At 52.8% G+C, this 12,643-nt stretch overlaps 6 protein-coding genes across 6 annotated transcripts; 3 read left to right on the top strand and 3 right to left on the bottom strand.

Annotated features, from left to right (window-relative positions):
• Window positions 1-825: 825 nt before the first annotated feature.
• On the top strand, window positions 826-1,387 carry KRP23_1514 (Ubiquitin-fold modifier-conjugating enzyme 1; the record flags this gene model as incomplete). Its single annotated transcript, XM_067885948.1, has 2 exons — window positions 826-1,257; window positions 1,322-1,387. 2 exons carry the CDS (start codon window positions 826-828, stop codon window positions 1,385-1,387), a joined length of 498 nt encoding a protein of 165 aa, XP_067752089.1.
• Window positions 1,388-2,159: 772 nt separating this feature from the next.
• Window positions 2,160-2,675, top strand: KRP23_1513 (uncharacterized protein; the record flags this gene model as incomplete). The annotated part of the gene is made up of 1 exon (XM_067885937.1): window positions 2,160-2,675. The coding sequence occupies one exon, from the start codon at window positions 2,160-2,162 to the stop codon at window positions 2,673-2,675; it is 516 nt and encodes a 171-aa protein (XP_067752088.1).
• Window positions 2,676-3,454: 779 nt separating this feature from the next.
• Window positions 3,455-7,694, bottom strand: KRP23_1512 (Regulator of telomere elongation helicase 1-like protein; the record flags this gene model as incomplete). The annotated part of the gene is made up of 14 exons (XM_067885925.1): window positions 3,455-3,559; window positions 3,661-4,421; window positions 4,506-4,793; window positions 4,867-5,056; window positions 5,126-5,266; window positions 5,337-5,796; window positions 5,863-6,003; window positions 6,072-6,115; window positions 6,181-6,375; window positions 6,450-6,536; window positions 6,600-6,740; window positions 6,827-6,976; window positions 7,037-7,483; window positions 7,551-7,694. The coding sequence occupies 14 exons, from the start codon at window positions 7,692-7,694 to the stop codon at window positions 3,455-3,457; spliced, it is 3,294 nt and encodes a 1,097-aa protein (XP_067752087.1).
• Window positions 7,695-7,824: 130 nt separating this feature from the next.
• KRP23_1511 (uncharacterized protein) lies at window positions 7,825-8,742 on the top strand (the record flags this gene model as incomplete). The annotated part of the gene is made up of 1 exon (XM_067885914.1): window positions 7,825-8,742. The coding sequence occupies one exon, from the start codon at window positions 7,825-7,827 to the stop codon at window positions 8,740-8,742; it is 918 nt and encodes a 305-aa protein (XP_067752086.1).
• Window positions 8,743-9,805: 1,063 nt separating this feature from the next.
• Window positions 9,806-10,360, bottom strand: KRP23_1510 (Crinkler effector protein 115; the record flags this gene model as incomplete). The annotated part of the gene is made up of 1 exon (XM_067895788.1): window positions 9,806-10,360. The coding sequence occupies one exon, from the start codon at window positions 10,358-10,360 to the stop codon at window positions 9,806-9,808; it is 555 nt and encodes a 184-aa protein (XP_067752085.1).
• A 509-nt stretch (window positions 10,361-10,869) lies between these two features.
• Window positions 10,870-12,564, bottom strand: KRP23_1509 (RNA N6-adenosine-methyltransferase METTL16; the record flags this gene model as incomplete). Its single annotated transcript, XM_067885903.1, has 6 exons — window positions 10,870-11,249; window positions 11,324-11,402; window positions 11,480-12,112; window positions 12,181-12,256; window positions 12,314-12,379; window positions 12,440-12,564. The coding sequence occupies 6 exons, from the start codon at window positions 12,562-12,564 to the stop codon at window positions 10,870-10,872; spliced, it is 1,359 nt and encodes a 452-aa protein (XP_067752084.1).
• Window positions 12,565-12,643: the final 79 nt, after the last annotated feature.

Below are 12,643 nucleotides of genomic sequence, written 5' to 3'. Positions count from 1 at the left end.
CTCTCCATGGACGCTACTTGGCGGCACAGACGCTGCCGCTTGCTGCCAGCACGCAGTAGACTTGCCAGGCTTTCGTTTAGAGCCTATCATCCAGATGGGTATGCCGCGTGATCATGCGAACGCGTTAATGCGCTAGATGCTGTCACCAAGTGAGCAAGAGCCTGGATTAATTTAACGGACAGCGCGATGTTTTGCTTACGTTTTCCTGCAACGCAGGACTCCTCTCCGCTAGCGGCTGTTTAGGTCGGATCAGTCAAGGTTGAAGCCTGATCCGAGACGCTCGCTTTGCGAAATTCGCGGCAGCGGATTAGTTGGCGCTCAGGATACATGTAGTTCGTGCAGGAAGGACTGATCTCGAGGCGTTCAAATGAAGACGCGGTCGAGATTCTATGCTGCTGCTCGTACAGCAGAACGAAAGTGCGGCAACGGACTACTCGATCTGGACGAGTCTTCAATGGAGTTGGCACTAAGGCGCCCTTCATTCCACATCAACAATATATGCACACAACGCCGCGGACATGCTCGCTATTGACAGACTGGCGCCCACGAACTCGTGTCGGGTTGCCCAGAAACATACACAGGATGAACTTGACTTCGCTCGGCGTATTTTTGTCGTACACCGAAGTGAGTCCTATAATCGACAGTGTCAAGGACACCTGCTTGGGTGCGGCAATTCTTGTCCTCCACATGGCTCGGGCGTGCTGCACACAGGTTTTTGCAGCTCAGCGCCATGCCATCGTCTTCACGCAAGCTCTTGTCGACCTTCCTGATTCCTTCTGATTCTTCATCTGAGACCACCTGATCCCCATCAGAACGGAATTGACAATGGACGCGCCGATCGACGAGCAGACCAAGCGCACGGTGCAGCAGATTCCGCTGCTGAAGACGCGCGCGGGCCCTCGCGACGGGGAGCAGTGGACCGCACGCCTGAAGGAGGAGTACGTGGCGCTCATCCAGTACGTCAAGGCCAACAAGGAGGCGGACAACGACTGGTTCACCATCGCCAGCAACAAGGCGGGTACCCGCTGGACGGGCAAGTGCTGGAGCTTCTACAACGGGTTACGCTACGAGTTCGAGCTCGAGTTCGAGATCCCGGCCTCGTACCCCGTGGCCAACCCGGAGCTGTGTATCCCTGAGCTGGAGGGCAAGACGTCCAAGATGTACCGCGGCGGCAAGATCTGCCTCACCATCCACTTCGCGCCCTTGTGGCAGAAGAACGTGCCTCGCTTCGGCGTGGCGCACGCCCTCGCTCTCGGAGTACGGAGTTTCTTTTGGTTACCGTTGGAGATAACGTACTGACCTTCATTGTGCTGTTTTGTAGCTGGCTCCGTGGCTGGCGGCCGAGGTGCCGGACCTTGTCGAGCGTGGTGTGATCACCCCCGTGTAACTGCAGGGTAGAGGAAATTGGCAGAGTGGGTTTATACATCTTCCTTTGGATTGGTTACTCTGATGTTGCTGGCTGTGCTGTAGTCGTGCGTCGGCACGTAAATAATGCATTCTACGCGGACGGTGGCGGTCCGTGGCCAGCGCGAGCTCGCTTCTATCGCTGAGCGGCGCTGGGTTGATGACTCTCTGTCTTGGCGGTTGGTAAGCTGTTGGAATGTTACGGCAGGAGCGAGAAGAGACGGTGCGGGGACAGCAAGGTCGGTGACAGGGCGGGAGCGGGCATACATAGAGACGAAGCTGGCATCGCTGGGGAGCGGTGTGAGTCACCACCTGAGGTGGAGCTCATCTTGGTGTGCGCACAGCAGTATCCTGAGCGCTGCGCCCACTTGGGGCAGCCGAAGTAGTCGCACCGCTTGCCACCGCCATGGGAGCGGCACAGTCGGTTCTGGTGCGCGTTCTTCGTGCAGCCACTGACGTTGCACTGTCGGCCCCCGCCGTGTGATTTGCACAGCCCACGGGTCTGAGCAAACTTCGAGCAGCCATCTTTCTTGCAGCGGGAGCCACCACCGTGTTCCGGACACTTTCCTCGGCTGAGTGCAGACTTGTTGCAGCCCAAGATACTGCACACCTTGCCGCTGTGGCGATTGCAGAAGCCCGCTGACCGACGAAGGTTTGGGCACTCAGGGTACGTGCAGCGCAGTTGTTTTCTGTCGTTGCTCGACGGTGTCGGTGCGTTTGATGGCTTCTTCTTCTTGAGCGGGGGCATCGACAACATGGGCAGCGGTGCAGGAGGAAGGCAGGACGTCAAGAAGGACACGGTGGATTTCTCCGGTCGCCCCCCGCGCATGTCGGAATCCATCGACACGTCCTGGAAAAACGGCTGGGGTAGACGAGCAAACTCCTGCACGAACACGCGCGGTGGCGAGACGATTGCGCTGACAACGGAGGCTGGAAGTGGTGACTGGTTTGGCAAGGAGAAGCTGGCACAGCTGCGACTGGACAGCGGCTGCAAGCGCGTGAAGTGGGGCGAGTTGTCGAACGAAATTTGCGGGAACGAGACGTCGACTTGTTGGCCGCCGCGCTTGGAAAAGCCGGGAGTTAAGGCAGGGTTGCCGAGGTATTCCCCGAACAGTTTGGCTGGTGTGGGCGGAAGCTGTCGAGGTGAGGCGAATTCACCTTCGAGCAGGAGCTCACGAAGAATATCGTTGTCTTCGGAGACTGCAGCTGGCGTTCGTCGGTCTGTTTCAACGAAACCATTTGCGAAGAACATCTTGGGACACTGGCGGTGAAGGAAGGAGTAGTGAGCGGAGTTGAGTCGAGTGGCCTGCTACGTGTTGAAGTGGGCACTTCAACAAACGTTTAGGTGGAATACAGCAAGCTGAAGAGGCGTGACTGTGGGGAAAGCTTCGCCGTCGAGACGGGAAGTTGAAAAGTGATCTCTACTCCGCAATCGACGGGCGAGGCGCTACGTGCCGAGGTCGGAACGTAGAACTGCCAGGCGGTATCACAACCGGTCACCGCGCGTCAAGGCAGCTGTGCAAAACGACCCGCGCGTTTCCGAAACGACCTCTTTGGTTAAAGCGCTGGTTGGCTTTGACGGCCAGACTGTTCCGCGAAGACCAGGAGTTGCCACACAGAGCCTCGCAGACCATGCCTTTCGTCGTTTGCCGTTGGCAAGTACGCCGTTGACCTCCTATTAATACCGTTGCCTGCAACGGATTCATCCGTTTTGAGCCAGATGCTCAACGCCACGTCAGGCCGTTGAGTGCTGGAACCGTTACCCCACAAAATGCAAAACGGATACCAAGGCTCGAGTAGCGGTCCACGCAACTGAGCCGCGGCGCGAAAACGAGCGGAGACAGCAAGCACGAGCGATCCAAGCAGTGCTGCAGCGGTTTTCTGATTGCGGCGGATCACCAAACTTGTCTCGGGCCCGCTGGAATGCAAAACCAACACGAACGGATCCGGATCAATTGACAATTTCTGAACAGCGAATTCAACACTCGCGCAAGGATACGGCAAAGTGACGAGACGTTGCCTCTCAGTTGGATGCATTTCCTTCGTCATTTCAAGCGCGGCCTGACGAATCTTTCGCTGCTCGAATCAAACTGAGCTGGTTTAACGTGATTGGGACCTTGCACACCGGGCAGGATGTGAATCCATCTTTCTCCATCTGCATGAATCAATTACGAGGTAGCACACGAAAATAATCAGTTCACTCCAACTTCCCAGCACCACGAGTCCCGTACATCCCATAGATCTATCGATGATTACCTTTTTCCAGCAAGAATGACAGCAAATATGGCCGCACTGAGGGGAGGCATACGCCTTGCGCGTAATGTCGTAGCACACGAAGCACTGTGGGTCCTTCACGACAGCTGCCGTTGGAACGTGTCCGTGCTGGGTCTTTTTTCTCTTGTGCTGAAGACGTTCGAAGAACGTCGACATATCCGTAGCCCGCGCTTGAGCAGAGCTGGTCTCTGCATCACCACTAGGCGAAATATGCAGCCCATGGCTCTTGGCTGCTCTGATAAACCGATCGCACATTGCACCGTTCAATACCTTCGGCATCAGGTCTAGCAGCTCTCTGCAGCCCGGGTCTCGAAGGAGATCACAGATCCCACCCAGAGCTGCGTCGACGTCTTCCCCTGCGTGAAGTTGTCGAATAAAACCATAGAGTTTGGGTACGTCTGATGGCTGGAGCACTTTCCTTGCCACGGTAGGAAACTCGGCCGCAAAAACTTTCTCGCCACCTCTATCTCCTTTCGGAATACCAGTGCTGGGCCCTTGTTTGGCGGTGAACTGCTGCTTCGCACTTTGCCACGACTGGGCGTCTTCATCATCGAGAACAATCGCGCTGGAAGCAGTGCCTCCAGTGCTTAGCATCTTAGGTGCCGTGAACGGACGAGAAATCGACGACGTTGAATCGACCATTGTAGACTTGGATGATGACATCAATAACGAACCCAGCGTCCGCTTTTGCTGTAAGACTTGCCTCGATTGGATCGGAGGCTGAAGCACCCGGTTCCTCGGTTCTATTAAGACACATAGGTTAGCACACATCAACTGGCGAGTTCGAGCACATTCATTCTAGAGTATTCAGAGCTGCAGTAGCGTACCTGTTGTCGTCTCTGATGGTTCAGGTGCGTGACGAAGAAGTTCTGGGTTCACATACGATTGGCCATCTCCAATTGCTGTTTGAGAGCTGGAGCCTGACGGGTCTGATGCAGTTAACTGCTGGCTTATCTGTTCAGAATCGCTGTCGGACGATGCCTTGGATTTTGAGAATGCCCTCTTGGACAAGCCAATCGATTTCGGCTGCTGAAGAATCTTCTTCACAGATGTCTCTGGAACTGCTCTTGCTTTGTTGCTCTTAAAAAATCGAGTCAAACCAATGTGCGCTTCACCTACAAAACAGTCCACACTTCGTTAGGGTCTCGTGACGATCATGGGCTCGATGCTGAGAGATAATGCACGAACCGTAGCCTCTGCATGTATGGCAGTAGGGTTGCAACCACTTCGAAAGGCACTCCTGTTGCTGCTTCAATGCAAATCTCTCATCCAACAGAACGATAGCTCCGTAGTCGTGGCGGTGACGAATGACACGACCAATTGCTTGGTTCACTGCTCGTGATGCTTGCTGAATATACCATGCATTCCCTGTCAATTTCTGGTGAACACCAACGAGCAATACTGTTAGTCGATGTCTGCAACTACAGTGGCAGCCAACATTTCATACCAGCTCTCCAGGAGGTACCATGGCTTCATCTAGAATGCTCTTCTTCAAAACGATTTTTGGGTCTTTGGTTGGTGGGAAAGGCAAGCCGGTGATGACCACAGCACGACCTTTGCTGTTAGAGAAATCAATGCCTTCGCTCACCTACACGATAGAGTTGTGAATGTCAGACTGATAGCCAAGGACCCAGTGATATAATTTGTAGTAGCAGTACCTTTCCTCGACACACGGCAAAAAACACGGCGCCCTTGGGGTTGTCCGAGATAGCTTGATGATATTCATCAACCACAGCTTTGAAATCTACTCGACCCCGTGGCTCCACAAACGTTTGTTTTTGTTGGACAATTCGATCCCAAATAGAGGAGGTTGACTCGCCGACTGCCGGACGCTTCCACTTGTCGATACTTTCTTCCAAAATGGAGTACGACGGGAAGAAAACGAGCAAGCCGTGCGGGACGAGTCGAGTAAAATTCACGATCGTGTTGCCCAGCTCTAGCAGGTACAGCTCCGTCGACCGGAAATTGTAGCTCGAATTTAACCTTTTGCCGGTTACACCAGTACCAACAACACCAACCCAAACTTGATCCGCGTCTACCACGTGGTTGTTCTCAAGTCGCACTGGAAAATCAATACCCAGCTCCTTGACCGTCGTATCCAATGGAGAAAGTGTACCACTACACCGTGCATACCTTGTCAGTTATCGAGCCCAGAAATCCCTGAATGGGGAAACATCTACAAACCTGGTCAAGATGACGTTGTGGACGTTGTTGGCACAAATTTCACGGAAAGCTACCCCAGGATGAAAGCACCAATAGTTAAACACGCGGGTGGTCGACTTGTTTTTTCGACCGGCGTTGAACAGGCGACCAGCATTTGAAGGCCTGAATAACAGGTTTTGTGGTGAGTTGCTGGTTGGGCAAATAACATGAAATACGCATGTAATAGGTACCTTTCTCGGACTTCTTGGATATGAACTCTATAATTCTTTGCTGCCTGCGGACAAGACAGGAATTAGCGTCTGGCTACCGAGGCTTGGAACCAGATGCGATAGAGATTACCTTAAGATGCTGCTCTTTGCTTCGGAAAATTGTGCCCAAAAAGGATAACATCGTATCGAGCTTTGACGCTGCTCGCTGTGAGTCGTCTCCACCATGCGCGACTTCTATAATTTCTTCTATCATGCTGAGGACAAGAGGGCACGTCTCGAAGTTCACGTTGAATTGCTCGAAGAATTCAAAGATGTATTGCCCAGGCTAGAAAAGCACCATCAAAGAGAGAGTTAGCAAACCATAGAACTCGAGCTTAATCAGATTAGTGTCTCACTTGCCTTCGTGAACCCTCCGCTTGAAGACAATGGGAAGCTGTTGAGCCCTTTGTCAATTTCCATGAACAGTGCTCGCAGCGTTTGGGTGGACTGAATAAGCACGGAGTTAGTCACTGTGCAGGCCAAGTAACAAAGTAAAGCACGCCTCCGTACCTCCAATGTCAAATTGCTTCCCCCGTCTAATTGTATACTATTGTTCGATAGCCCTCTGATAAACGTATCGACTTCTGAAATGCAACCAGAGATGTCATTTGACGACATCGCGTACGATGCGGCCTCACTTGCGATCGATTCCTGTAAAGCAACAAATATCCGTTCAGCTACTTGTTAGGAAACAATTGACACTCAAAATCAGAATCGAGTCGTCAAGACATACGTACCACATTGTGCGCCTCGTCGAATATCAAAATCGAGTTCTCGATGGAGATACCGATCGATCGTCGTGCCAAGGGGTCGATCAGGTAGTTGTACGGCACAAATATAATTTCAGCTTCGGGCAGCATGTTCCTAGTCAGGAAAAACGGGCAAATCTACGCACAAACCGTCACCCACACAATAGTCACCTCAACCGCATGGAATCAACAACCCACAGTCTTCTCCTTCATCGTCGTCACGAGCTCTTCAATGTCCATGATCGGTTGCCCCTGCTTCTTCGACCGCTTCGCGTACGAGTCAAAACCCAACTTGTACGTGCACCTCCTGTCTCTGCACGTGGATCGACACGCGAGGTTCTGCCTCGTACCTCGGAGCTTGGCCACCTTGTCGTTCACGCAGAGGTGCTCTCTGGACCCGAGCACCGCCACGTGGGGACGGTACGACGTATTTTTGAGCTCCTGTACCACCTGTTTGAGCTGCGAGTGTGTACGTGACGAGTAAATGATCCTCGGCAGCTGCGGCGCGTCGCTCTCCCCGTCGCTGCCGTAGCCCTCGTAGGCCAGCGACGCGCCCTTGGGGGTTGGTGCAGCGACGCCGCTCTTTCCCAGCGTCTTCTGCAGCGCCCGTCGCCACGCCAGCGTCGCGCACAGCAGACACAGCGTCTACACCAAATAAAAAGTTAATCATTTCTTATTCAGTTGAAAAAAGAATATAGCGTCATCTTTTAACCTTTCCGGTGCCTGTGGGGCTCTCGAGGATGGCGTTCTGCTTGGAGGACAGAGACAGTAACACCTTCTCCATGTACACGAGCTGCGAGTCATACGGTGGGAACGGGAACTCCACGGGGATGCCGCAGATCTCGAGCGTCACCATGGGCTTCCTCCACTTCCTCTCCAATTGCGTCGAGTGAAAGTTGCAGTTGTGTGCACCACATCTTGTCAGCTACGTATGGAACGCCATATGACGTATTCCACACCAAATCTCGCCCACTTCACTTTGAAGTATGCCGTCTTCGAGGCTCGTGGTGGCGCTGTACCGCTCGCTCCTGCGCAGCGCCAAGGTGCTGGACAGGCGCGAGGCCTTCAAGGCGCTGCTGCCTCGCGAAGTAGAGTGGCGTGGAGGGGCTAAGTGGTGCGACTTCTTCGGCTCGGGCTGCTCGTGCGTGGCCGCTGTGCGCTCCGAATTCCGCTTCTCTCGCCCGCGATCGGAGCTCGGCGAGGCGCTGGACGAGGCGCTGCAGCTGCACAAGACGCTCTCGGAGCGCGTGCACCTACTCTACCTCGACACGGATGACCGACAGCTGCTGCAGTTCGCAGAGGTGCCCCTGGCCACGACATTTGACGAGAAATACGTGAGCGAGAGGCGCCAGTTGGGGGAGCAGGAGAGCGAAGCCCTCACGAGCGCGTTGGAGCTCATCCAGAGCGCGTCCCAGTTGCTCACGAGTCATGATATGGACATGAGCCACAAGACGAGACTCGCCAAAGCGTATTACGCGGAGAGCATCAAGCTGTTCGAAACGGCAGACGCGCACGCGTTCCTGGGCTGGCATTTGTACCTGGATGGTGAGGTGGAGCAAGCGGTGACTGAGTGTGAGCACGCTATTCGACTGGACCCGACGTTTGGCAACCCGTATAATGACCTGGGGCTTATTCGGGTGGAGGAAGGGAGGAAGAGCGAGGCGCTGGAGCTGTTCCAGAAGGCCAAGACGGCGCCCAGGAACGAAGTGAGGCACTATGCGTGCCAGAACCTCGCTGCGTTGCATTTGGAGGAGAACCGCGTCAAGGCGGCGCTGCATGAGTACATAGAGACGCTGCACTGGATGAAACCGGAGGAGACCAAGAGGAACTTGATTCGAAACACAGTCAGTGACATGGGGGATGTTTTAATTGCCTTGGCGACGAACAAATCTGCGGCGGAGTAACGTTTTTAAAAGAAACACAGAGCGAGATGATATGACAGCAGTTCGTTGCAAGAGTTATTTTGCAATGGCACACGTGATCTCTCGTTTACTCGTTGGTCTTGCTTGCACATGATCGAATCGCTTTTGACGATCGAGGACAGTCGCATATTATGCTGAAGCATTTGTGAAAGGCCATCACCAAGGAGATACCACCAGCTCGTTGTGCCGCTCAATTCGCTGTATAGCAGTACATGGGCAGGTCAACATCTTTCCCATTTTGATCGTTGCAAAAATGACAGAGCTCAATGACCCTTTAGCAAGTCCAACAACGGAAAAGATGATCCGTGACCCTTGTTTTGCGACCTGCGTTGGACTTCATTCGAATTCGGCTCTAGCCGATATCTCACAACGTACAGAGGGATGTAATCCAAGACTTCTTGCTTGGTGATCACTGTCAGATTCAATCGAAAATCAAATCTGACATCCTTGCTTCCCGACAACATGAGCGCGATGTAACACACATTCAAGCCTTTGCGTACGAGTGGTTGCGCGAGCTTCCAGAGAATGTCGGCATCGCACTGCTGTGCTCCTGGGCCTTCGTCAACTGTAGGAAACAAATACGGTATCCCCCGCCCGGGAACTTCCATTTGGCAACCGCATCGATTGTTTCACACAAACTATCCGCCGGTATCCAGTAATCTTCATTCGACAGGTTGTCGGCCCAATTTCCCATCATTCTGACGAATTTATCGATACTGTCACCAGACCACATGACCTTCCTCACCGGCGTACACTTTATCGAGCCTTTCTCCAGACTCATAATGTCTCGCCACTGCTCGACATCTGTACGATTTACGTTGTCGTACTTGCAATAGTCAATGCTAATCGGTCGTTCATGACGCACCAGTGCATGGAAATATCCTTCCAGTACAGCACCTTCGTCCTTCACCCCCCGTGCAATTCCAACGAGTTTGGTTCCATCAAAGTTGTCAGGTGGCGCAGCGCGAGCATGGAAGTTACACCGGCCGCTGGTCTTAACGTAGCACGTTGAATCCGCGTAAACGGTCATGCTTTGAGCATTCCTTCAGAAGTTTAGCAAACATTTTCGGTTTGCTTCTTGTGTCACCCCCGCATCGCTGGCAGTATCTCTCTTCCTTTTCTTGTCCTCAGGGACTTTCACCAACACGTGGATCTGCCCCGGAAGCGGATCTTCCAGGTTCATTTCCTCCATCAGCTGTGCAATCGTTCGAGATAGCTTCAACGGCGCCTTGTGAATCAAAGTCCGAATATGTGGATGGATCTCCCCCTCGTCCAGTTGGTCAGCAGCGTCACCGTCGTCTGGCAGCCATATCGTCTTTCCTGCGTCGTTGGTCGTCGTGGCGAACCACAGCTTGAGTTGGTTTGTACAGCAAGTGAACCCTTGAGCTTTCTTGATTGCCTCCATCAAATCACCCACCACTTTTGTCTTCTCGAACGCTTGTGTGAAGGCGCCGTCCTTATCTTTGAGCATCCCACATACGAAGCACAGTTTCTCGCATTCTCCAGCAGCTTTCGCCTCCTCAGGGACAAACATCTTCCTATGACCGTCCTTGATCTTCCCTTGACTTCGGAATGATGCAAATACCGTTTTCGCTAACATTGGCTAATCAATCAATCAGACGCAACGTGGTGGGTTTGAATGCTTCATCCTCAAGACTCACTTCACCATGATGCGTAACTCATTGCTGTCTCGTTAAGGGCTCCGATTCGATATCGGTTGGCCTGGAGTAAGCACTGGGATTTGATGAAGCAGGGTGCGAGCGACACTCGAAATCTCGACTCTGAGGTCGACGACAACGGTAATTTGGATCTGAGTGGACTGAAAGCCATTGCATCGTTGAAAACATCGCAAGACACAACATGTACTGCAAAATTAGGCAACTGATGTCAAGATTGGTGGTAGAAAACACGCAACACCTGAGCCTGCGAACGTAGCGTCCTCAAGCAACAAGTCCACCTGATCGAGAAGCAGTACAGTACATCCGCTTGAGAATGAGAAAGTTTCATTTCTGCACCTGTGCAGCCGAGTCCATCGAGAAGCTCGCCTGAATGTGAAAGTGCCAGCCCCCGCAAATATCGCACTATAGCTTTCCTGAAATCACTGCAATTTTACTGGTCCTGCTTTTGCCGTTGAAGTTTTCTACGCCATTGCCGCCCGGTGCGAATTGTAGCAGCTTGAAGCATTTCTGCAGTTGTCCAGAAGGACCCACGCTCACCTTCTTCGAAAACGACGCGCACTTCAAAGTCATTTTCAGTGTTATCCCGCGCGAATACCTCAACCCGACCAGCACAACACACATCCGATAAGTTGCCGTCGGACGCTTCCAGATAGTGCTGCTCCAATCGATAGATCATCCAGTCTTGGCCTTCTCCCTTCTTCTCTCCTTGTTCGTCCGTTGTATCCACATACAACTTGAGCTCCTCCTTCGTCGCGACAAATTCACAAATTCTCTGAACAATCTCTTCGACAGACACACAGCCATTCGGTGCTGTAGAGTGACAGCAAAAGTTGTTAATTAGCATAAAATCAGGCGCAAACTATAGAATTGTAACAACAACAAACCTTCATGAGTTTGAGTAGGTACCCGGAAGCTCAGCTCCTGTTGGCGATGGGCTTCTTTTCGCTTACCCAGTACCTTTGCCTTCACAGCACAACAAAAGAGCCACGTATTAACAAAGCACTCGCAATGTGGGCCAGCGCAGCCATACAGGCACGTACCGAGGGATCATCAACCACATCTGCCGAGAACGTCCACGCAATTCCCCACCGCATGGTTCGTCCCTGGCAAAACTCAGTTGTGCGAGTGTTCTGCACCTGCTTCTCACGCAGCAGCGCTAGAAGTTTGCGCAGACTCGATTTTTTGCCCACCATCGAGGTGAACCACAGCACACGGTTCTGCAACTCGACACTTTCTGCAATCATATTCCCAATGAACGCAACTTCGCCCCCTGGGAACACCATCTCGTTGGCACTCCCCATACAACTCGCATCCGGGTTCGTGTCCGCTTCACTCATGTCGTCGAAAAAAGGTGGATTGCACATGACAAAGTGAAACTTTCGCGATGACCGCTCGTCGTGCAGTGGTTCCATCAGGAGCTTGTTCGTGTACGTCCGTTTGACTGAAATCATTGTCTCCAAGTTGTTGCGAGCCACATTCTCCTTGGCGCAATTGTACGACTCCTCATCGATCTCCGTGGCAATGAACTTCCACTTGTTCATCGTAGCACCCAACAACGCGTAGATGCAGTTCGCTCCCGTCCCCACATCGATCCCCGACACTTCCTCTGCACTTGGATCCACGACCCCCAGTAAATCCTCGATCCAGTGCAAATAATTCAGTCGGTTCGGCAGCTGCAACAAAAACACCCACACCAACCTAATAAAACCCAGCCTCCAACCCAACTACAAATTCCACATACCGGTGGACACAGGCGATTAATGGGGATATCCCACCTCAACCCGAAGTCGTTCAGGAGCAGCGTCTTAGTCAGCTCCCTGCCCCACAATTGCGCTTAGTTGAAGCCATCTACACCGTATACTGAAATCTAGTACCTCACAGCGAACGGGTCGTCCCAGGCCAGCGACGCTCGACGCTTTTCCTCGTCCACGTTGCGCAGGCTGCCAGCCACCAAAAAGTGAGTGAAAGTACAGCCACCCAAAGGACAAATAGTCACGTACTATTGCCTGAAGTCGGGGTATTGCTCGTCCAGCGCGTAGAAGTCCGGCGGGTTCTTCTTGTAGCGGTTGCGGTCGTGCGTCAACGCGCCGAGATGCGGCGTCGTCCGCCGCCGTTCACCTCGCATATTGCGATTAAAAGCGTACCCTATATATGGCACCCAAAAGGCAAGTTGAAGTGCAAGTTGGTCAAAAGTTGTAGCTCAT

This window comes from Phytophthora ramorum (assembly GCF_020800215.1).
Source record: "Phytophthora ramorum isolate Pr-102 chromosome Unknown Phyram_PR-102_s0001, whole genome shotgun sequence".
NCBI lineage: Eukaryota > Oomycota > Peronosporomycetes > Peronosporales > Peronosporaceae > Phytophthora > Phytophthora ramorum.
This window is presented reverse-complemented; position numbering and strand designations above follow the sequence as displayed.